At 38.7% G+C, this 22,436-nt stretch overlaps 3 protein-coding genes across 6 annotated transcripts; 1 reads left to right on the top strand and 2 right to left on the bottom strand.

Annotated features, from left to right (window-relative positions):
* Window positions 1-392: 392 nt before the first annotated feature.
* On the bottom strand, window positions 393-5,466 carry LOC126593160 (two-component response regulator-like APRR7). Of its 4 annotated transcripts, none has more exons than XM_050259073.1 (10): window positions 5,201-5,466; window positions 4,200-4,821; window positions 3,675-3,836; window positions 3,420-3,553; window positions 2,933-3,100; window positions 2,536-2,707; window positions 2,146-2,370; window positions 1,920-2,067; window positions 1,006-1,813; window positions 393-754 (listed from the first exon to the last, which is right to left on the bottom strand). In XM_050259073.1, exons 2-10 carry the CDS (start codon window positions 4,528-4,530, stop codon window positions 647-649), a joined length of 2,256 nt encoding a protein of 751 aa, XP_050115030.1. In that variant the 5' UTR covers window positions 4,531-4,821; window positions 5,201-5,466; the 3' UTR covers window positions 393-646. The 4 variants fall into 4 exon arrangements, with proteins under 4 accessions (XP_050115030.1, XP_050115029.1, XP_050115028.1 ...); XM_050259072.1 differs by having other exon boundaries at window positions 1,920-2,370; window positions 4,200-4,541; window positions 4,670-4,821; window positions 5,201-5,450; XM_050259071.1 differs by having other exon boundaries at window positions 1,920-2,370; window positions 4,200-4,541; window positions 4,700-4,821; window positions 5,201-5,450.
* An 11,345-nt stretch (window positions 5,467-16,811) lies between these two features.
* Window positions 16,812-18,552, bottom strand: LOC126593675 (adenylate kinase 1, chloroplastic-like). Its single transcript, XM_050259780.1, has 4 exons — window positions 18,145-18,552; window positions 17,908-18,048; window positions 17,412-17,684; window positions 16,812-17,269 (listed from the first exon to the last, which is right to left on the bottom strand). The coding sequence occupies exons 1-4, from the start codon at window positions 18,466-18,468 to the stop codon at window positions 17,126-17,128; spliced, it is 882 nt and encodes a 293-aa protein (XP_050115737.1). The 5' UTR covers window positions 18,469-18,552; the 3' UTR covers window positions 16,812-17,125.
* Window positions 18,553-18,673: 121 nt separating this feature from the next.
* LOC126593676 (thioredoxin-like protein AAED1, chloroplastic) lies at window positions 18,674-20,985 on the top strand. Its single transcript, XM_050259781.1, has 9 exons — window positions 18,674-18,930; window positions 19,020-19,161; window positions 19,265-19,310; window positions 19,585-19,644; window positions 19,783-19,819; window positions 19,906-19,985; window positions 20,062-20,153; window positions 20,237-20,297; window positions 20,805-20,985. The coding sequence occupies exons 1-9, from the start codon at window positions 18,726-18,728 to the stop codon at window positions 20,865-20,867; spliced, it is 786 nt and encodes a 261-aa protein (XP_050115738.1). The 5' UTR covers window positions 18,674-18,725; the 3' UTR covers window positions 20,868-20,985.
* Window positions 20,986-22,436: the final 1,451 nt, after the last annotated feature.

The raw sequence follows: 22,436 nt of genomic DNA, 5'->3' as shown, positions 1-22,436 counted from the left end.
TTTGTGAGTAATCTCATAATTCTCATCCTAATGTTTCATCCATTCCGATTTTAACATAATAATTTCCATTGATTCATGTAATCTGTGCATGTATACATTGATCAAGAAATAGCGTTTTTCCTTCAACTACTCTAATGAAGAGAGAAATTTGAACTCAGATGCAAGATGGCCGGCAAACTGCCTTGGCCAACCGGCCTGCGGTAAAGAGATATACCAGAACTCACATTATTCTCCGGTGAAAACAACCTTACCTCAAGCGAAATGTTGGCCGCCTCACGGCCTAACACCGAGAGACCAAAGTCTAGGGAAGGAATTGAAAAAGCTTTCTTCTTTCAACAAGAAAACAAAAATTTCTAATTATTGGCAGGGGAATAAAATAACACCAGAACAAATAAAAACACTGAAAGCATAAAGCTGATGGCCTCTCGTCTAGAAGAAGCAATTTGAAATCCACATTAATCGAATGCGGTTTCAAGGTGTGGTCTGTCTGGAGTTTTCACGCCCTACACCTTCAAATCTCTCCACACAAATATTTACGTAGCGCCTTGCTCGTAGGAGTTGCAAGAAAATGTACATATACATTTAACTGATAACAGCTCACAAGTAATCACCAAATTTCAACCCTACGTTACCGGAAGTGTCAGAGTTAGATATCTGTTGTCCTGCTCGTGTTCTCACTCACTGTATGCCGCACAAACTGTCCTCGAATGCGAGGCCGTTGGTCTGCCAGTTTCTTTCTGTTCTGATACCGAACCTGAAAAACCAACCGAAAATCAAATTCAACAAGCTGTCTATATTTTCTCCTATTTTTCTGTTTTGATGAATTCGGCTCAAACCATCTAAAGGAAATCAAACATGCAAATTGCAATGAAAGAAAGGGCGCATTTAACAGATTGAAGTTAATCATTTAATATAAATGTTGCACATATAGGAGGAAAGCGCAAATTTTTCATAAGCACTTACTAAGATCTACTATATATATGCAAACAACTGAATGTTAGTTACCTTTTTCCGGAAGCATCTCTCTGTTCTTTTCTGACGGAACTTGGTCAAGGCAGCTTCTCTCTGCTTCTTGTTTTCATCTACTCTATTTCCACTCTGGTTTCCGCTACCATCACCACTTCCACTTTTCCCAGCAACTCCATAATCACTTTCTAGGTTTGTACCTCCAACATTATGTCCACCGCTGCCTCCGTTTTGCCCATTGCTCCCATGGTTACTGCCTGAACCACTCCCATTGATGCTATAATTTCCAGGATTGCCTTCAACAGGCCCAGTCCCATTGGATGATCCGCAATGTGGGGCAGCTGCAGCCAATTTCTTCAAAGATAAATCATTATTGTCACGAAGATGTTGCTCTTGCTTATTGTAGACAACATGGTGATGGACCCGATGCTGATCATAATCATGATGGAGGTTCTGAATTTGCAGTTGCTTCTGGGTGTCTCCTGATTGAATTCGTATTGCTGTTTCCACATCATTAGCATTATCTACTATAACATGTTCGGTAGCACTCTTAAGGTCCTTCACAGGATGGAAAGCAGATGATGGATGCAAAAGTTGGACTGTGGATGCTGCTGCTGCTGCTGACTTGTTTGCAACTTGAGATTTCGGAACATCGTTATTAGTAGTAGACCCCATATCGTTGATATTTCTGCCTCCAATCGAGCATTGATTGGGAGGGTTATCTCTTGAATGAGATCGAATGTCACAAGAGAATTCCTTTTTTGTAACTTCTCCACTATTATCATGTGGAGAGTTGCTTCCGACATGCCCAGAAGGACCCTTGTTAGCATTTGAGGCTGCATTATACCTGCACAGGAAGTAATATGCTAAAGGAAAATATAGAAAGTTCAAGTGAACGCAGATTCAAACTTACACAGATAATAATAATTTCTAGGTTTTTCTGTTCCTAATACCTTGAAAAGGCTGAATAGTCTGAACGTCTCAAGACATTGCGGTCATCTTGTACTGTTGTCTCGGTGCCTTCGACTCCTCTAAGCCTTTTCAAACTGAGCTCCACGGATGGTAGTTCATGAGTATCACTATTCGCCTTATTGTTAACATCTAAGGCGTTATAATGTCTGTTAGAAGCTTCAAATTGTGTGTTGTCCATCTGGGAATCAGTGGGATTAGTGACAACACCTGTTACAGTAGCACCATCATACTTTAGCATGCTTGAAGGACTCTCATGATTCAAATTCAGCTTGCCCTTATCAATTTTCTCGTCACGTTTACAGGAACCTGTCTCAAGCAGATTATTCTGTCTTGTTCCTGCTAGTTTTGTTGAAAAATCATTACGTTGCCCGTGCTGTAAATCTTTAGTACCGGTCAGGCATATCTCCAGATCTTTTCCCATTGCAAAGTTGTCTGGAAATAGAAAATACAGCCTAATCACGAAGAAAGTAAAACAAGTACATATGCACAAACTTAGGTGCGCCACGCGCACACACATCTATATATAGCAAAATTGCATAATAACATTTGAATTTAGGACACGCAGAACCACACAGGTTTAAATAATTCCAGGAATACCATTTTGTTCCTTCTGTTGCTGGCACTCCCTTGTTGCAGCTGCAGGAAGCAATTTGTTACCAAGTGATTCAGCATTTGAGTGAACTACTTGGGCACAAGTACTATCAGGATGGGGCCATGAATATGCATGTCGAGGACTGTCAACTTCTACAGCTTTTTTTGTCCACGAACTCTACAAAATGAAACGCATTGACACAGTGAGACTGCAGCGTACATTTCTATGATTCCAGGTCATTCTATGAATTTATTGTTTGATATTTCTTTACGGAGATGATCATAAAATTGGTACTGGGATCCTGTAACAAAAAAGGTATCAAGGTACAAAAAGAATCCATTGTCCTAAGTGTCCAATAGGTAGGTACCATCCAAGATCTTTAGTATCCAATAACAACCATACCTGAGTGCCACTCCCATTGTCACTTCCATCTCCAATATTCAAATCAGTGCTTACATTATCTTCCTCATCATTGCTTCCACTATTGTTCCTGGACTTTTCAACACTTTTTGATCTTATGGACCTTTGAGTTTGTGTGCCACTTTCACTTCCAGTACCACTGCCACTAGACTGAAAAAAAAATAAGAAGGTTTAGATACTAGTCATACAAAAAAAAATGCGACGCAATATAAACTGCAATATGAAACAAGCATCGAATCACCGTTTAGAAAAACATATTAAATATCATTATACAATTATAAAGCTCTTCTCATCAAAATTGGCGCTGTGCAATACCAATCTCAAGACAGGATATTACTCTATATTTCAGGAGAAATATTATATATCAGGAAGAGGTAAAAAAAAAAAACCACAAAAGAGAACTAAGCAGCACTTTACACGCTTGTGGACAAACATTTGAATACCAGATCAGAAAGTCTTGAGGACTTACACTATGGCATCTCCTCCAAATGTGCTGCCAGAGGTTCTTAAGCTCATTCTTTCGAATAGGCTTCACCAAAAAGTCAACAGCACCCTTTGACAAACACTTAAAGACGAGACCCATTGAATCATGAGACGACATCACTGCACACACATCTCAACCAAAGGCATAGTTAAGCATCTACTTTCTAAACTGCCTCAAACTCAACATAGATGACTGCTCAATACAGCTGTTAATGAGATGGTCATGGGGAAAATAACTTACTAATCACAGGAACATTTTTCCGGGTCTTATGGTTCATAATCTTGCTTAAAAGACCAACGCCAGATACGCACGGCATGACTACCTCAGTTAAGACTAGATCAACATGATTAGTCAAATCTTCAAGAATCTTCCATGCTTGCACTCCATTTGCTACCGGAATCACTGAAATTATGAAGATTTTAAATGTCAAATCCTCAATTCAAAAAATAAATAAAATATATAAAGAAGATGTGATTAATGCAAAAAAGTAGTACTTATCTTGTCTGCCGACACTCACAATGTATTTGCAATCACAAAAACTCTACTAACATTATTGATTTTCAAATGCAACAATATACACATTTATGCTATTCAGCAATAAAAGACATGGTAGCATACAGATGGTAGCATCCGCATTAGTCATGAAGAAAAAACTCAACCCCATAAAGTTGAAAATGCATCTGTTCAATTTTTTCATCAACAGCGGTGCCTACACATTGTCATGCATAAGTAAGCATTAGGCGTCTCAGTAGTCAGGTCACTAACCTTCATAACTGCAATTGCGAAGCAGTGCGGTGACAACATGGCGAGTGCAATCATCATATTCCACCAGCAAAACCTTAAGAGATCTTAGTGGTAGAAACCTCTCCCAGCATACCGTTGACCCTTGAGGCTGTTGCGTAACAGTCTGGGCTTGAACAGCCCCTCCTTGCCGACCTTTTACATCTCCAGCTCTTCCATTACTTTTCGACTCATCTTCCTCCACTAACCTCCTTTCCTCATCCTCCACTCCATTGTTACCCCTCTTCCCCTCACCCTCCCATGAGCGGTGGTCCAGTTCCAACAGTTGTTTGTCCTCATCACTATTAACACTCATCAGGACACTCCCTGTCAGTCACACAAAACACTAGTAGTAACACGGCCCAAGTTCAAAACGAAAAAAATATCTTCTTGAATCCGGGAAAAGAATAGTGCATCGCACTGATTTCAAAAACAAAACATCTGCAATTACAGACCCTTCTAAACCTAACACAAAGGGTATTCACCGGTTACAGAGTGATGCCGACAGCAAATGCATAACCAAATATATACAAAATTGATGCGGAATTAACGCCAATCGTTGTTAGCTGGCTAAAAACGGCTTGAAACCCAACAAATTGCTTTCACCCTGTAAGACCAAAGCATCATATCAGTCAAAATATCCACCGCAAAACATTAACAACATCAATTGTTCTTAAAGAAAACAAACACTTCACCAGAAATTACAACTATCAGTATGCAAAAAATTCCCAAAAAAGAGAAAATTTGGTACACCAAGAACTTGCAACTGTATATAATTATTAGATTAATCAACAAATTATTCAAATATACATAATATCAATAGAAAATTATGATTTTAGATTACTAACATCTCAATTAACAATTCTTTAACAACTGAAAATAATGAAGAGCTTCCAATGAACTAATTCAAAGTAGCTAAATAAAAATAAATATATAAATAAACGGAGAATTAAAAGATCAAAGAAGCAAAACATGGAAGAAATCACCTGCAAAGCTTCATTAATCGCCATAAGTGAGCGAGATCCAAACTGAAATTCTCAAATTTCAAAAATTAATAACGACGTCAGAGAATAATCCTGAAAATCTTAGTTTGGATCTTCAAAAATGTCTTGGTTCGGATACTTTCAGATAACTTTGTGTTTCCGACAACTTGACCGGAACAAGAAACATAAACTGTGTCAACAGCTACAGATGAGAGAGAGAGAGAGAGAGAGAGAGAGAGAGAGAGAGAGAGAGATAATCGCCGATCCTTTCGTCAGGGAAAGAGAAGAAAGAGGAGAGAGAGAGAAAGAGAAGGGGGGGGGAACATATGAGCTCCGAGAAGAGCTGAACGATTGATGACGTGGACAAAACAAGGGCTGGAGATGCAGTAGAGAGGTAGAACGACGCCACGCTGGATGGAAGATATTTCCAACTTGGCGGAAAATGGGGCCGAGGGGATGCTGAGGTGGACGAAATCTAAAGCGGTGAGCGCAAGGACTCGCTTGGCGGGTCTGAAGATTTCTTAGATCGGATTGCTGACACTTGTGTGAACTGGATGGCGAGTACAGCGGAGGGGAAACATCGTTGTCCTTAGGGATTGCCTACTCGCCGAATTATCAACCATGGTTGGTAGTTGGTACCGATTGAAGTGGACTGGTTACGTGTTAATTTTTTGAGTTGACAAAAATGTCCCCCCACACACGCTGTGTAAATTTTCTTCTCTTTTATTTATTTTATTTATTTTTAAGGATGAATTGTCAATTTAGTCACTGAATTATTATTTTAGTGAAAATTAAATCCCTAAACTATTTTTTTCAGAAAAATTAGTCTTTGAATTATAAAAATCTGCCAATTAAATCCCTAATTATATTCAAAGCTACTATATTCAAATTTCCGTCAATTTAAGTCACGTTACTTGCATGTGATACACATTAGAGGGTAGATTGGTAGTTTTTCATAAAAAAAATAGTTTATGGAGTTAACATTGGATGGTAAATTGGTAGTTTTTCATAAGAAATAGTGTAAGTTAACCTTGGAGGGTAAATTAGATGTTAGATTCGCAACCTATATGACATGTGAAGGGCTTATATGAGAGAAAATGACGGTATTACACTATATCGAAAAAATAATAGTAGGGATGAAATTGGACAAAATAGCTTTGAATATAATAGTAGGGATGAAATTAGCAATTTTTAATGAATTTAGGGACTTAATTTATCGAAAAATAATTCAGGGACCTAATTATCACTGAGGTAATAGTTCAGAGACTAAATCAGTACTTCACCCTATTTTTAAAGAAGATAGCTTAGATTTTAGATATTAGATTAAGGAGCTGACGGGGTTCGAATCTACGTTGAGATGCAATGGCATAACTACTTTCTACTGCTGTGGTAAATGGCTACTTACCTCTTTTGGGTTTGAATATTAACATGTTGTAACAACCCGTCCCTAATTTTAACAATTTTATAAATTTTAAAAGTGTGAATTGACCAAAATGGCCTTATAAGAGAGATTGTTGACTTTCGTTGACCATCTTTTCGTTACGCGTATGAGCTATTAAGCATAAATTCGAGGGAAATCCACTATGAATCTGCTCGCTAAGACGTTGTGAACTACACTGTTCGGCTACATGGTATGCTTGTCACTATTGTATCTCACAGTGATGCGTGTTTTACTTCCAAGTATTGGGAAGCCTTCTTGAAGGTCATGTGTATTAAGTTTTGTCACTTACCACATTTCACTCTCAGACTAACGGCCAATCTGAATGAATTATCTTAATCTTAGAGAACATGTTGCTTTTGTTGTTTTACAGTTTTGGCCGGTTATGATAGACACCTATCTTTATTTATGTTAAGTACAACGATAGTTATTATTCTGGTTTAACTATGGTACCGTTTGAGCTGTGGTATAGAGATTTTACTCACGGAACATGATTGATAGAAGAGTATTGCAAACAAGTATTCAAATGATCGAGATTATGATGTAGCATTTTTGTGTGCTATTGATGTTGTCACCCGAAATGGTAGTGCATGAACGCGACCGAGGCTTTCATTAGACGATTTAGGTGTATTTCCCAATGAGAGGCAAGATGGTAATATTGCACCATCGGGAATCTGTTACTTATCGGGACAATAATGAGTTGTCGGTATTACAGGTTGCAGACCGTAGTATCAATAACTTATTCGTTGGATTCGTTAAGTAAGTGGACAATTTGGGCTTGACCCAAGGATACTACACTTATTCTTGGAATACGTGACACTACGAGTGCGTAAGTGAAATTTTTCTAAGTTCAGTCTTGATTTCAGTACAACTAATTTAATCCTACGTTATTGTATTTACCTATTTTTTACCTCATGTTTTCATAAAGGTATTATTTTATACTATTGTACTGATGGAGAAGGAAAGTCAAGTTTGGAGGCATGAAAGAGGAATCATTGCAATCTGATCGAGACGGAATGACATTCTCTTTTATGCAACCGCTCTAACTTGACATCTTCTTGTTATATATATATATTTCTTCTATCCTTCACTATTTTACGTATAACGAGTTGTTTCAAATTTCGGGGACGAAATTTTTTTAAGGTGGATAAATTGTAACAATCCGTCCCTAATTTTATGATTTTATAAATTTTAAAAGCATGAATTAACCAAAATGCCATTAGAAGATAGATTGTTGACTTTTGTTGACCATTTTTGGTGATGCATATGAGCTATTTTTTTACCGTATTCTCGAAGTACTCAACGGTACGAATGCATAGGCGCAAGCGGAACTAAATTTGGAGTTACAACGAGGATTTTACAAACTACGAAGTGTGATGGGCGTTTTGGTAAATTCACGTTACGGGAGATATTTTTCTGTTTCTTCATTGGTGACTTTGAGTTGTGTGCCAAGTGGGGCCCACACCACTCATCCCCTCCCTCCCGTGTCTACTCTCAGTTTCTCTCCAACTCTTTCGGACCTCTATCCTTCTAACTCTCTCATCTTTCTCACTCTCTTATTATTTTCATTCTCTATTCCTTGTCACTCGCAAACTTTCCATTCCTCTCAAACTTTCCTCTATATGTGTACAACACTGAGAGGCCGAGATGCACACCCCTACCATACACCACCTTCCATCAACCCAGGCGAGTTCGACCTTTACAACCTCACTCCCTTATCTCTCAGTCCTCATTTTTCTCTGCAAACTCCAGTTGGGTGGTCTAACAATACCATCACCGCTGCTAACTTTGTTGCCTCGACGAGATCTACGAGCTTCTTTGCCCAAAAACTAAGACTTTAAGCTATGAACACAACCCAACCATGGAATCAGCATTGTACAGTGGCTGTATCACTGTTCATTCTCTTTCCCGACCATGGTGAGCCTCAAGACCTTCACATCCTTCTTATTTCGAAGCCTTATATTGTTCTTTTAACTAGGGTGATTTAGTGCAGAAAACAAGTCGGGGGAGATTTCCCCAGATTTTTTAAAGGAATGAACCGTGGCCATTGAGCAACTTTCAAACCACTTTTTCAGTGAACTCTGATTATGGCACAGCCTCAAATGGGTATAGATCGATTCCCTATATTCCTAACTTTAAATGGGTGCTTGATTCACTAAATTTGGTTGAGAATCAAGCTCGAAATGAGCTCGGGAAGTTGGCGGTTCAACCTACAAAACACAGGTCTTCGCAAAGAATGAGAGTACTGTGGTATTCGCGGAGCGTGGGAGCATGTGGGTGGTGCCACTGTGCTCGACGCGTGGGCGCATGGCTGCATGTGCAGCCACTTTGTGGCGGCGTGTGGAGGAGCCCGAGGTCCCTCCCTAGGTTTCTCGACATGCCGAACCCGAATCTGCCATCAATTCTTCGAAATTCGACCGTTTTAAAATAGTTTCTTTATTAGCCGTACTTTGTACAAAAAACGCGTTAATACATTATATATTAACGTAAGTGATTTCATTTCTAGGTGAAACGCATTGCAGGGATCATCAATGCCCGCGAGGCAGGTTCGACCCGATGACATGATTTGTGAGTGAGTCTTTGCTTTTAAATATTATATATTTATTTAGTTTCCACTTATATATCTTATAACGAATTTCCTATGCACATCTAGATTAGATTAACATTTATAAAAATTAATGCATCAACAGAATTCATGAAATTGTTCTACGTTATACGGGATGCATGGGTAAGCATACTATAATGAGATGCCTTAAATATATTTACGGTCATGAATAGTATTATGTTGACTAGAATTGTCGAATTACTATGGCATGACTATATTTATGTTATTTGCCCATCGTGTGCTACACTGATGTCAGTACTCGCCCAGGTCAGCGCCAAGCTTCACATGTATGTTCACAATGCACCGTACGCTCACTTTGGATCCATTGTAGGTGCCAACCCTGTCCTAGATTGCAATAGGCAATTAGGACTCGTATGTGATACGCATAATGCCAGTCTTCACGTAATTGTAGTACTAGAGTGTAACTCATTATTACACGCAGTCATGTTCATGTCATAATATCTTTGCATGAACTCATGTGTCAACATATGTCAATAAGCACTCGATATGATATGTTTATTTCTGCGAGATATTGTGATTACTAGAAGTATTATGCTTATTTACGAATTACTATGAAGTATTGCATTTTCAAGGTATTGTTGGCTACAGTAAGTATTTTCATTCTATATGTAGTATGTTATGTAGAAAATATACTTGTTTTACGGCGATGAGTTATTATGTTTTCAAAAAGGTTTTACAAAGCTTTATTTTCAGGCCCACTCACCCTTGTTTTTCTCCCCTCCAGGTTTTAGTGACTAAGCTTTCGTGTCAACGAGGATTCTTGGCAAATCTTGGTATATGTGGTTACCTTCAATGGTATAATTCCCATCCTACTTGACTGTACTTTACTTATGCTCTGACATCACGTGTGAAATGAGTTCATTCCCGCTCACAAGCACTCTTATATTTATGCACTTTTAGATTTAAATTTATTCACATTTTCCACATCACCACACTTTATGGTTTCATCACCTTCCTGATGTCAGCCATCACAGCTCGATTCGGAGTTCAAGTGGTATCCTGGGTCGGGGTGTGTCAAGGTCATATCACTAAAAATGTCCTGAAACATCTAAATGTTGCAATTCTTAATTGGTTAGGAATGTGATTGTATCACCAAATAAATCTTTATAGAATTCTATAATATTATTTAGATAGGTTTGAAGTTGTAATGTATTACTTGAAAGATAAAGATTCTCACTTCTTTTCTATTACAGATAAAGGCACAATGGTGTCAGAAAACACTCCACATACTTCACCAAATTCTTTCTTTTCTCTCTTCTTGCCGCCATCTCCATTTCTGCATAATTCTTTAGTAAAATAAACTTATAACATGTTATCAGTATTCTCTTGACGTTGCACTAAAGAGAGTTTGTCTATCTTCAATTAGGGGACTATTATGTTTCAATCATTCTTCTTATAATTAACCTTTTATTCTTCTTATAATTAACTTTTTTATTTTATTGAATTAATATACTTGTTATTGATTCAATTTCTTCTTTTATGTTGAAGGAGATAAAATGCATTAAAGATGGAAATCCGACATTGGAGAATGATCTTCTACAACTAGCATTCAAAGACTTTCTTTCGTTTCTAGCAAATTAAGTTCTTTTATAACACGAAATCAATATTTTATAGGACTCTGTTAGCATGAAAACATTCACCATGAACCATGAACCCCCACCAGTCTTCCTATAATATATATATATATATATATATATATATATATATATATATATTGTATATTGCATATATTATTCAATATACTTAAGCATACACACGTGCAACTAATATTTTCATATTTTAATTATTCGAATTATCCTATATGATGCTTGTAGACATCGAAATTTCGGTAAATAAATGTTGACCGATAAATCAAAGTGTCAACGCTCATGTATTACATAAATTTTACACGTAGCATGTGACTCAACGAAAATTGAAATGAGTTGGAAAAGTCATCAAATAGGACACGTGTCAACACCTGGCAGAAACGACTTATTTCATCTGGAATATTATATTCAAAATTAGGCCTTGGAAATTTCTATAAATACAAGCCCATTTCATTCATTTGGGGGGAACCAATTCATATTACACCTTGAAGCTCTGAAGCTCTGAAACTCTGAAGCTCTCAAGCATCCAGGTTCTCGAAGAATCAAGAAAGTGTTCTTTGTTATTCGTTCATCGTTCTTCCAAGATGAAGCCCCGACGGCCCTTGAAGAAAGTGTTATTCGTTCATCGTTCTTCCAAGATCAAGCCCCGACGGCCCTTGAATCAACCATCCACCAATTCAAGATCAAGCCCCGACGGCCCTTGAAGAAAGCACCATCGTTCATCATCCGTTCATCCAAGATCAAGCCCCAACGGCCATTTGGATCAACAAACGTCGACAAATCCACACATCCAACCGTTCTTCAAGATCAAGCCCAAAAGCCCTTGAAGATCCGTTCATCGCTGTTCTTCAAGATCAAGCCCAAAAGCCCTTGGAGATCCGTTCATCACTGTTCTTCAAAGATCAAGCCCAAAAGCCCCTTTGAAGATCCGCTCAAATCCACCTTCAAGATCAAGTCCACGGCCCTTGAAGAACGTTCATCCTTAGATCAAGCCCAACGGCCCTTTGGATCAATCACACATCCACAAATACACACCTTACGAAGATCGAATCAGATGATCAAAATAGAGAGAGATTGTAACCCAAAATCATCAAATACAAAATATTTGTTTGTGCACGTTGTTCTTGTCTCTTTCGTTTCAGGAATTTTCCGTGTTCACAATGCTATACTGCTATGTTGAACTATGTGAGTAAAAAAAAAAGAACTAAAAACAAGGGTTAGATTGTATATTGTATATTGTTGAACTATGTCGAACTGTTGACACATTTTGTTGTTTCAAAGCTACTCACACTTGGGCTCATAAATCAACCTCAAATTTACTACACTTGAATTGTATTATGTTTTCTTCTAGGTACCCCTTTTAGGAATTGGAAGTTCATCTAAATTGAACTTGAAGTTTCAAATTTAGTGTTTTGAAACCTAAAGTTTTCATAAAACACCCATGTATTTAACCTAAAGTTTTTCATGCAAATTAACTAAACCATGTCTTAAGACCTGAATGTTCTAACTTTGCTGCATATTGAGGTTTTATTTCTCATAGCTCTAACTACAATCGTGTTCCCTCCATTCTTTGGATTGTCGAATAGTCACAAGTTTGATTTCACTGATTTGGACGTTTCTGATGGAAACTACTTTATGTGGGTACAAGACGTGAAGATTCACTTGACTATGGAGAAGCTGAGAAACCATTAAAGTCATCACATGGCATGAATAAAGCTGAATAAGCCTCCGACATGATCTTCATTTGAAGACTTATGCCTGAAGCATTACAAACGGAAGTACCTCGCTAAAGAGGATTCCATGGCTATTTGGCTAGCTCTATGGACCGTTTAATCATAATAGCTGATCTTGCGTGAAGCAAAAAATGATTAAAACCTTTATGTCCATGAATAGGTACCATTTTGAAGTTTATAAAATCTAATCAAAACCAAAATTGTGGTAACCAAATCACATGCTTATCTAAAGTCGTGCGCCCCTTTTATTATGTAGAAATGAATCCTTCATTTACAAGCACATAGGAAAAATAAGAAAGAAAGCAGGGAGGAGCATTACTAAAGATGGACGCATGGTGTGGAACTTGGTCTAGGAAAAGAGAAATTTTGGGCAGTGTGCTCAAACATGCATCACTAGGCTCCTAGCCTCTGCAGTGTTATACCAAAAGGAAACTTGTAGCTACAGCCATGGAAAGATGAAGGAAAACTCAGCTGATTTAGAAGAGGAGAAGAAATCAAGAGATTCTCCAGCTGGAGCCTAGAAGGATCCCTGCTTCTATAAATACAATGCACTAGTACACTGTAAAAGGGGGGGGAGAGAATCACGCGAGGGAAGAAGAACGACAAAGGCAAGTATGCATTACACAGAGCAAGCTTCCTCTAAGTGCAGGAAACCTAGTTCTTTATAGATAAGCCTTCTTTTCATCCTGAGCCTTCCAATAATCTTCCTTAACTCCTGCAAAACCACCAAACCGTTAGAAAGCCTAGATTAGCTACTTTGAAACCACACGGCCAAGAACTACCTCTATCTCATGTTAAACTTCCACATTGCACATCATTCATGCAAGTTATAACTTATTATGACTACTCAGTTGTTTCCAGTGTTTGTTAGTTTAACAAATACTCCTTAAAGCTTCCAACAGTAGCGCCAAGGAAAACACTCCATCAACACTTAGGGAAACACTCCATCAACGCCCAAGGAGACACTTCATCGGCATGCACTCAGAGAAACACTCCATCAACTAGGATTGGAAAAAAATTCTGAATTACCCGAACATGACCGAAAAATCCTGAAAAGTTCGGTAACCCATACCAAAAAAATTCCAATATTTCAGTACGGGAATTGGGACATGGTCGCCAAAGTGTTCAGTAATCCCCAACCAATATATACACACACACACACACACACATACACACACACACACATATGTGTGTGTGTGTGTGTGTGTGTGTGTGTGTGTGTGTGTGTGTTATATTTATTAGCATAAATCGTAAGCATTGGATTTTGTTGATTAAATCTCAACCGTTGGGGTCAAAAACTCACTCTCTCTCATCTCTCAAATTAGGTTTGCACTCTCTCTCACTCAAACCTCTTGAATCTCTATGCACCCTCTCCTTTCCTCCTCCGCTCTGTCAACACTCAACGGACTCAACACATGATGGAAATTTGCTCAAAAACATGAAAATTTAAAATTATTTTTTAGGGAATGTCATATGAAGACACAACATACGTATGAATCAAGAATTAATGATTAGATATTGTGTAAACAATAAGTATGTGATATGTGAGAAGAAAAACTTCCTTCTAATGACAAGTAATAAGATAAAGCATTTCACTAGAAAGAATAAATTTTACATAAGTTAATTGAAATTTTTGTCATGAAAGCAATACAAGTTTTATTGAAGTAAACTAATACCATAAAGAAAGAAATTAAAAAAAATAAAGAATACATAGGGTCATGGATATTTCCTGCAAACTTTTTACAAATTGTCTGCAAACATTGAATATTTCCTAAAAATATCAAAAATATCGAGGAAAATGACTGATTTTCGGAAATATTGCGAATATGGGGTGAAGTTCCCTTCTTTCCATATCGTTTCCTGAATTTTTGGATATTTCTGTGGAAATATCGAGCATATCCAGGATATTTCAAACAATGGACTCAACACATCAGTCGTCGAGTCATTGACCACCACACCTTTACGGACTACGACTCCTCCATATTCCAGATCCAGACTTCTACAGTTCCCACTTCCATCTCCCACCACGATCTCCAATCGAAGCTTCTTTGATTTGAACGGTACCAAGATTCATAAAATCGATTTGGATTCTGAAATTGTGAATTATGGTTTTGAGCTTTCAATTTGGGGATTTAGAATTAAAATTAGGATTTCTGTTTTGAAAACACCTCATTTCAATTACTGCTTGATGTCTTTGTATTTGGTTCAATTTTTCTACTTTTGAATTTTGATTGAGGGCTTTCTTCGATCTGTGTAAATTTGGAATTTGGGGATTGCAAACTTGTGATTTTGATGCATTCATACGATCTTTCTAAATTGTGTTAGGATATGATTTTCCTAATCTTGAACCGAAAAATCAAAACAACTTCGGAATACTGAAATTTCGGTTTGGTTTCGAGTTTTGAAATCCCATCCGAAAAGGATCAGTTTGGGAATCGGGATTTGGGTTTCGGTTCGGGATCCTGACCCGAACAAGCCTCATCGAAACACACGTTAGCGCCCAGCGAAACACTCTGTCAGCATCGAGGGAAACACTCCATTAGTGCATAAGGAAACACTCCATCAGCACTAAGGTAAGCATCTCATCAGCGCTGGAAGCATTCAACATAACACCAAACCAATCATCTAGGAGTTGTTGGAAGATCAACAAAGCATTCCCTCAAACTTGCTTTTTCTTTAAGATGCTTTGGGCCTAGCACTCGCTAACTTAGAAATAGAAAACGTGAGGGTTTTAGCTCATCTCTTTGTAACACAAGCCCATCAAAACCCTTCAACACGAAAAACCCGCCAACACTCCGATTCTATTATTCTCACTCATTTTCAAAATTTTAATAATTATTATCTTGTTATCTTGGCCCCTCATGAAAATGTCATGACAAAGCCTACACATTGACTTGTGCACTTTGGTAGGCAGCATGCTCCAATTCCGTAGTGCTTACTTTTAATAAAATATATTTTTTGCAAACCCCACATATCTTCTTTTTGTAGATTTTGGGGCCCTACTACCCTTCCAGCCTTATCCAACACTGGAGAATTGAAGCTGCCAAAACCCTAAAAAAGATGAGAAATAAGAGGTGCAAGATTACGTGGAGGCAAAGAAAGCTATTGCCCGAGAGAGCTTGCTCATATTCTTCAGGAGATGCTTATTAGTGCTAAACCATGGATATGAATGATCAGGTTGAGGCGTTTCTCAGCCTTCATCGTCCCTAAACCGACCTCAGCGATTTCGGCGAGGCAGAGTAGAGGTGGATAAAGCACACCAGAACTGGTGAGTTATTGCGTGGATTGAAGATGATGAGCAACATACTTAAGAAGACTGAAAACCATAATCACAGTTAACCCTGATACAAAAACTGAAAGTCTGAAACCATCTGATGAACGAGTCGGGGTTGCCAAGGTTGCAGACTTTAAGCTGTAGGCATAAAAATTAAGACTTCTATATGATATCCAGAAAGTCAGGAAAAATAAATTGGATTACGAGGGAGGGAGGGAGCCTGGAAAACATTTGGAATGAGAGGAGCAAAGACGATCGAATATGCAAATCTCGTAAATAGTTTAAAGATGCGACTCCAACGACATGTACAATCTTTGTCACGGACTCACGGGCAGATTCGCACCGTTCAAGAACTACAACGTGCATGCAACGTAGCTATCACCGCCATAACCAAAAATAGAACAAAGAATCGAACATGAATCTTCTCTACAATCTGATTGTCATTATCAAAGTTTCAGCTGTGATTGAAAGAGACAGTATATCACCCACTAAATAGTTCAAAAACACACAATCATTTACAAGGCATAAAAACCCCATGAAGTCTAAGCACTAGGATTATAACTACGATCTAATTGTACGGGAAGTGTAAAAAGATTTTTTACGTAAAATGTACGGCACATTCTATCTTGAAACCGCTTCAACTTATGCAGTCAAGAGCTGGTATTGTGCCGATTCAATATCTGCAGCTGATAACTTGATGATTGGCAGTACTAGTGCCAATCAATTCGGCCAGTGCAAGAAAAATCTGAAGAAAAAAAAGGTCGAACGCAGCTATATAACAGCCAACGACCCTATCAGAATGAGCATGTATCATAACATCAGATATCTTAGCATAACTCATTCATCTGATACTAAACTATGGCACAGAAATTGTCATTGTCCAAAGAAGAAAATATAAACGATAAGTAAGAATATCATCACGTCCCAGAGAACAAATGGAAAACTCATAAGAACAGGTTTTACTTGAGGGGTATCAAAACCATTTATTGAGCCCCACAGGACGCAATGTCCTACATTAATCTATTATACGTTACAAGAATACAGTATGCTCAGCCTCCTTTACCGGGGCTTATTGCTGCCAAAATTGTTAGTAAATAAATCATCCCCTCAACTAAACAGTAATAATGGAAAGACTCGCTCCCAATGCAATATAACTGAATTCTCTCCATGAGAAAAACAGTCCAAAAAATTGAAATTGTCCAAAACCCTAGCTAGCACCTTACGCATCAAGAGAATGGCGTGTTCACCTTTTAAAGGTGCAATATAATAAGTTATGCAGCAGCAGACTGCTTCTCCTTGTAATCATCGAGATTAAGAGCTTCAAGCAACTTGGGCCAAGACTCCGGGATCCCTCCTGGCAAATCAAACTCCAACAGTTTCCCTCGACTGCGGTAAAACTCCTCTACAGGCCGACTCTGGGAGAACCATTAAAAATAAAATCATCAAAATGAAGTGAATATAACATTGAAAGGAAATGTTCTATTTTCATCACTCATAGCATTTAAAAATGTTATTCAAATGTGCCCCTGACTAATCATCAGGAAAATAAAGCAATACCTTCTCATTGTAAACGTGAATCCGATGTTTAATCACTTCTTCAGTGTCATCTGCTCGAGTAACAAGCTTTGACATACAATGTGCAGGGGGGAGAAGTGGAGCCATGCTAATTGCAGGATGTCCATTTGCGCCCTTGACATTAATGGACGCCACATTAAAATTTCCTCCGCACTGACTACAAGTTCTCCTCCCAAGGCATTTCTCGAGCAGCACATCTTCCCGGAGCTTCAGATTGAGCACCAAATCAATCTCTGTCACCCCTTCCAATATTTCCTACACATACATTGTTACACACAATCAATCCTCAAGCACATTTCCACCAATTCAATACAACGTAACATTAGCAATTCCAAGATATCTGCTTTCAATCAGTCAATTGCTCATCCAGATCAATCAAATTCGTTTAAATCGGATCACGACCACATTCAATTATAAATTTAAGATCTTTTATACTACTTTGAATCACATTATACCATTCGAATGCGGAAACACTTACCGCTTGTCGAATCGTTCGAGGAAAGCCATCGAGAATAAAACCCAGTTCCCCTTTAGCTCCCCCAGCCTCCAATCTCTTCGACAACAAGTTTATTATGATCTCATCAGACACCAACTTCCCCTGGTTCACGATCTCCGATAACTGCAACCCACAATAAAACAAGCACAGAAAATCAAAACCCAAAAAAAAAAAATGCAGATCTGATGAAAAAAGTAAGCAATCAGAAGAATGAAAAACCTCTTGGGAGAGAGGGCCGGAGGAAGCGAGCTCTTCGCGGACGAGATCACCGGTGGCGATGTGAGGAACGCCGAGGAGATTCGAGAGCCGACTGGCGTACGTGCCTTTTCCGACGCCCGGCGAGCCCAGGAAGACCCACTGCACGCTGCGGTCCTTGGTGTCCTTCACCGCGAGATTGGGCGTGGACCCCAAGCGCGGGCTGTAAGACGAGGCGCCGTGAGAGGAGGTATCCGGCGCGAAGCCTGAGTACAGGGACCGGCTTATGCGGGAGACGGAGGAGAGGGAGGAGAAGGAGGATTTTGATAGGCGGGTAAGGGCCGCCATTGAAATGGCGAAGTTTGCAGGGTGTGGAGGGGACTGAGAAAGTTGGCTGTTGGGAAAGCGTTCGTTTTTATGCCCGCTCAACCCTAATGACTGATGTCGTTTTTTAACCAATTTGTTAGGCTAAACGATTTGCCGTTCCTACACCCTTGGTAGGACGGAATGCTCAGGAATCGCCACGTGTGTTCTCATTTCCCACAAATAAAACCAACGGTCGAAAGGTCGCCACTTTCCCTCGACCGCTTCTTCTCTGAGAAACTATGGCGGTTACTCTCTCTGCAACGCTCTTCTCCAGCACCCTCCAGCTTAATCGGACCCCCAATCGCAGTACTCCACGTGTATTCCCCGCGCAATCATCGAATTTGAAGTCCAGCTTCGTCCTCAATCTCAACAGCTGCAACGGACTTGTCAAGTTCTCACCGCGCCAATCCGCGGTCGTAGCATCCGCCGTCTCTGGCTCCCCCGGCAAGTTTTCCCTTTTCTAATAATCTGTTTGGTTTCCAAGAAAATCTAGAAAATAGAAAACTATTATAATCCTGTGAGGACGTGAGCAGGGATCGACTCTTCTTTGAGCGGTGAAGATGCGGCGAGTTTATTGGAAACGGTGAAAGTGTTTGATTTGAACGGGAACGGGATTCCGATATCGGATTTGTGGAAGGACAGGACAGCTGTCGTCGCGTTTGCGCGCCATTTCGGGTGAGTTTCTATTACCAATTGAACTATTTCTTTCTGTACTGAGATTTGATTAGCAATCGTTAATCTGTATTTGTTGAGAATTAAAGCGTTGTTTAATTATCAGATGTGTCTTTTGCCGAAAGCGGGCTGACTATCTTGCATCAAAGAAGGTATTTACTCATTGATCATTATATATAATTTGCAGCTTCCTTGCCATAAAAGATTAGTACGTGTTAAATTTAATTGTTGAAGGGGAACTTTGCCATTTCCGCAAGGCATACACCGAAGCCTCCCCGAGGAGGAGGATGTGCGTAATTACCTTTGGGTAGCGATTTTCGCGCTCCTTAGTTTTTCGTCAATTGAATATTAGACGATTGTTTCTGCACTTGCATTGAAATCTCTTTGGTCGCAACACAATTTTGACATTTCTTTGTATGTTGACAGGATATAATGGATGCATCTGGTGTGGCGCTTGTTTTAATCGGACCTGGTAGTACTGATCAGGTTTGCCCTTAGAAACTGTATTTGATTCATCTGCCATCGGTTGAGAGTTAATTTTTTTCCGAGGTTTCGTTATCTATTCCTTGTTTTGATTTGTTAAGTGAAATGACCGTTTATAACCATGAGCGCTAATTCGTGTAGGCAAAAGCATTTTCTGAGCAAACAAAATTCAAGGGAGGTAAATCTCGAGAGAGCTTGTGTTTTCTACCTTGAAGGGTTCTTTTTTTTTTCTCCTCCTTAAGGCATCTCAGTATTGTATTTCAGAAGTTTACGCTGATCCTACTCACTCATCGTATGAAGCGTTAAGATTTGTTTCTGGGGTCACAACTACATTCACTCCCAAAGTAAGAAACATTTCATGTTCTTTTATAAAGGTAGCTAGTGGGACTTCTCATCTAAGTTGCTTCCACCACATTCTAGGCAGGTCTTAAGATAATAGAGTTGTACATGGAAGGTTATCGACAAGACTGGAAGCTTTCATTTGAACAGGACACTGTGGCCAGAGGCGGCTGGTATATACGTATATCCATATCTTACGACAAGTTATATATCATGAGAGGATTCACCTTTTGTTACGTTCTTGTTTATTTGGCAGGCAGCAAGGTGGAATAATAGTTGCAGGCCCTGGTAAAAGTAACATTTTGTACATTCACAAGGTTAGTCTTTCCGTCCTTCTGTCTGAATGGGAGTTAATCACGTGATAGTAATTGGTTCAGATTGAAACTTCACCATGAAATCTGGCAGTATTTGCTGATAAAACACTCCACTTTGATTAGGAGAACAGAAACGAGGGGATTTTCAAATGTTCCTCAAAGTAAAAATGAACCAATATTTACAATTAGATCCGTTAAAAGATTTCCTCTTTCCTTTCCCATTAAGACAGGAACTCTTGCTCATGGCATTTTCGGGCTTCTAGATTCTCATGCTAGGAATTTCATGTTAATAAACACCCTTTTTTCTCCCCCACTTGATAATATCACACTTTAGGCAAAAACACTGCAAACTCAATTGTTTAGAGATCACTGAACTATGTAACATGAAAAGGATTTCACAATTAAGAATCAATTAGAGAATGATAATGAGCTCTTAAATGTCGTCTTATAAAAGTTATAGTTGTCAGGTCGTTTTTCCTAATTTGTTATTTCTTTTTCCGGTTGGAGTAGGATAAAGAAGCTGGGGATGATCCAGATATCAAAGACATTCTCAAAGCATGTTGTGGTTCGTGAATTCTAGTAGTCTTTACCTTTGTCGAGTGATTGTGGATCCTATGTCAAGTCATTTCAAATTCCTCATCGAATCAGTGCATTCCTAACTAATTAGCCTAAATCCCGTGATACTTGCAAACCTCTGGTCCAAACATACGCAGGAAAATCGTGTTATAGCGAGCATTGTAATGTTGTACCGATCAGTCCATGAAGTAAGGATCTAATTCTAGAAAGATGACATTGTTCTTCTGGAACACAAATTAGAAAACAAAAACTTTAATGATGAACAAATAACGGAGCAACGTGGAATCAAGAACCCGGTCTCCTGATCGAAGGATTAATTTTCTTGAAGAATGTTGTTCTTTTGTTGGGGGAAAAAAGATGAGTGATACGTGTGAAGAGAAATGTTAGTTCTGAGCTTAGGTTAGGGTTTGTGGTGGGTGTAGACATTAAGGCTGTCCTAAGGTTTCAAGGAATATGTCCTCGGTAGCATTTTTCACACAAATAGGTTTTATTTTTATTCGAAGTGGATGAATTCAATGTCTAAATAGAATTTTATGCAACATTTTTGTAAGTTTAGGTTGACCATATAAACAAAGCTTATTAAAGGTTCGAGTTTGGGTGACCTGTTAAAAATGCAATTTGTGGTCCACACGTCATGAAAAACGAAGTAAACAATGCCCAACTAGGCGAACTTAGCACGATAATATTGAGTTTGACTTGGCTTGTTTACAACCATATTGCTCGTTGGTCATATGATCGTCATATTCAAAATCTGAACTTACAAAGCATCTTCCCTGAAGATTACCTTCTCTGATGTTGACTTTAGAAAAATATGTCATGTTGTGATAAGATATTGATGTAATACCAACTTATTTCTGCGTCAACTACACAATCATTTAAAATTTATCAGTTTTTTCCACTGTTCTAAAAATCCCTACCTAGTGCCGCCTAGGCCCCGATTAATGCCTAGGCCCCAGTCCACCGTCCCGATTAATGCCTAGGCCCCAGCCCACCGCCTAGACCACCTAGGCACCCGCCTAGGTTGCAACTCACTTAGACAGAAAATACATAACTTTCATTTTGCATTTTGTTTTTTTCCAATAAATTGTAAGAGACTTGGTGCATACTTGAATGAACAAACATTATATCCTTATTTCACATGTTTTCATTATGTTCCAATACTTCATGATATATATGCATTCTATTTTGTAGTTTATGATGAAATTATATATATTTCAAATAGAAACAGACACTTATTTACCTGAAATATGATAGATTTACTTAAATCCGCCTAGTCCATCTAGGCTCTCGCCTAGCCGCCTAGGCGCTAGGCCCCAGCCCGCCGTCCGACTAGCGCCTAGCGACTTTTAGAACATTGGTTTTTTCTATTCGTGTAATTATTGTATGTCACCGGAGCACGGCCAAGTATACTTATATAATATACGTGTTATAATATGTGTCGATGTTTTTCATTTTGAGGTAGTTATTTACTATAAAATAACAAATCACACATTACAGGGAAGCTTCCTGGATGTTTTCTTTATAACATGGTTCGAGAAAGTTTGGTAAGCTTTGAATAGAATATAT

The sequence above is a fragment of the Malus sylvestris genome, chromosome 12 (assembly GCF_916048215.2).
Source record: "Malus sylvestris chromosome 12, drMalSylv7.2, whole genome shotgun sequence".
NCBI lineage: Eukaryota > Viridiplantae > Streptophyta > Magnoliopsida > Rosales > Rosaceae > Malus > Malus sylvestris.
The sequence above is the reverse complement of the archived record's forward strand: the minus strand, read 5'-3'. Positions and strand labels throughout refer to the sequence as shown.

What these genes read in the sequence shown, in the direction of transcription:
- LOC126593160 (XM_050259070.1), bottom strand. Translation starts at nt 4,530, where the DNA reads ATGAGTGTTAATAGTGATGAGGACAAACAACTGTTGGAACTGGACCAC. An exon ending in TCGCAATTGCAGTTATGAAG is followed by an intron (nt 3,837 to 4,199) that starts GTTAGTGACCTG and finishes TCATAATTTCAG; the next exon opens with TGATTCCGGTAGCAAATGGA. An exon ending in ACAATGGGAGTGGCACTCAG is followed by an intron (nt 2,708 to 2,932) that starts GTATGGTTGTTA and finishes TTCATTTTGTAG; the next exon opens with AGTTCGTGGACAAAAAAAGC.
- LOC126593675 (XM_050259780.1), bottom strand. Translation starts at nt 18,468, where the DNA reads ATGGCGGCCCTTACCCGCCTATCAAAATCCTCCTTCTCCTCCCTCTCC. An exon ending in CCGGCCCTCTCTCCCAAGAG is followed by an intron (nt 18,049 to 18,144) that starts GTTTTTCATTCT and finishes TGTGGGTTGCAG; the next exon opens with TTATCGGAGATCGTGAACCA. An exon ending in CTCGAACGATTCGACAAGCG is followed by an intron (nt 17,685 to 17,907) that starts GTAAGTGTTTCC and finishes ATGTATGTGTAG; the next exon opens with GAAATATTGGAAGGGGTGAC.
- LOC126593676 (XM_050259781.1), top strand. Translation starts at nt 18,726, where the DNA reads ATGGCGGTTACTCTCTCTGCAACGCTCTTCTCCAGCACCCTCCAGCTT. An exon ending in CAACTACATTCACTCCCAAA is followed by an intron (nt 19,986 to 20,061) that starts GTAAGAAACATT and finishes ACCACATTCTAG; the next exon opens with GCAGGTCTTAAGATAATAGA. An exon ending in ACATTTTGTACATTCACAAG is followed by an intron (nt 20,298 to 20,804) that starts GTTAGTCTTTCC and finishes CGGTTGGAGTAG; the next exon opens with GATAAAGAAGCTGGGGATGA.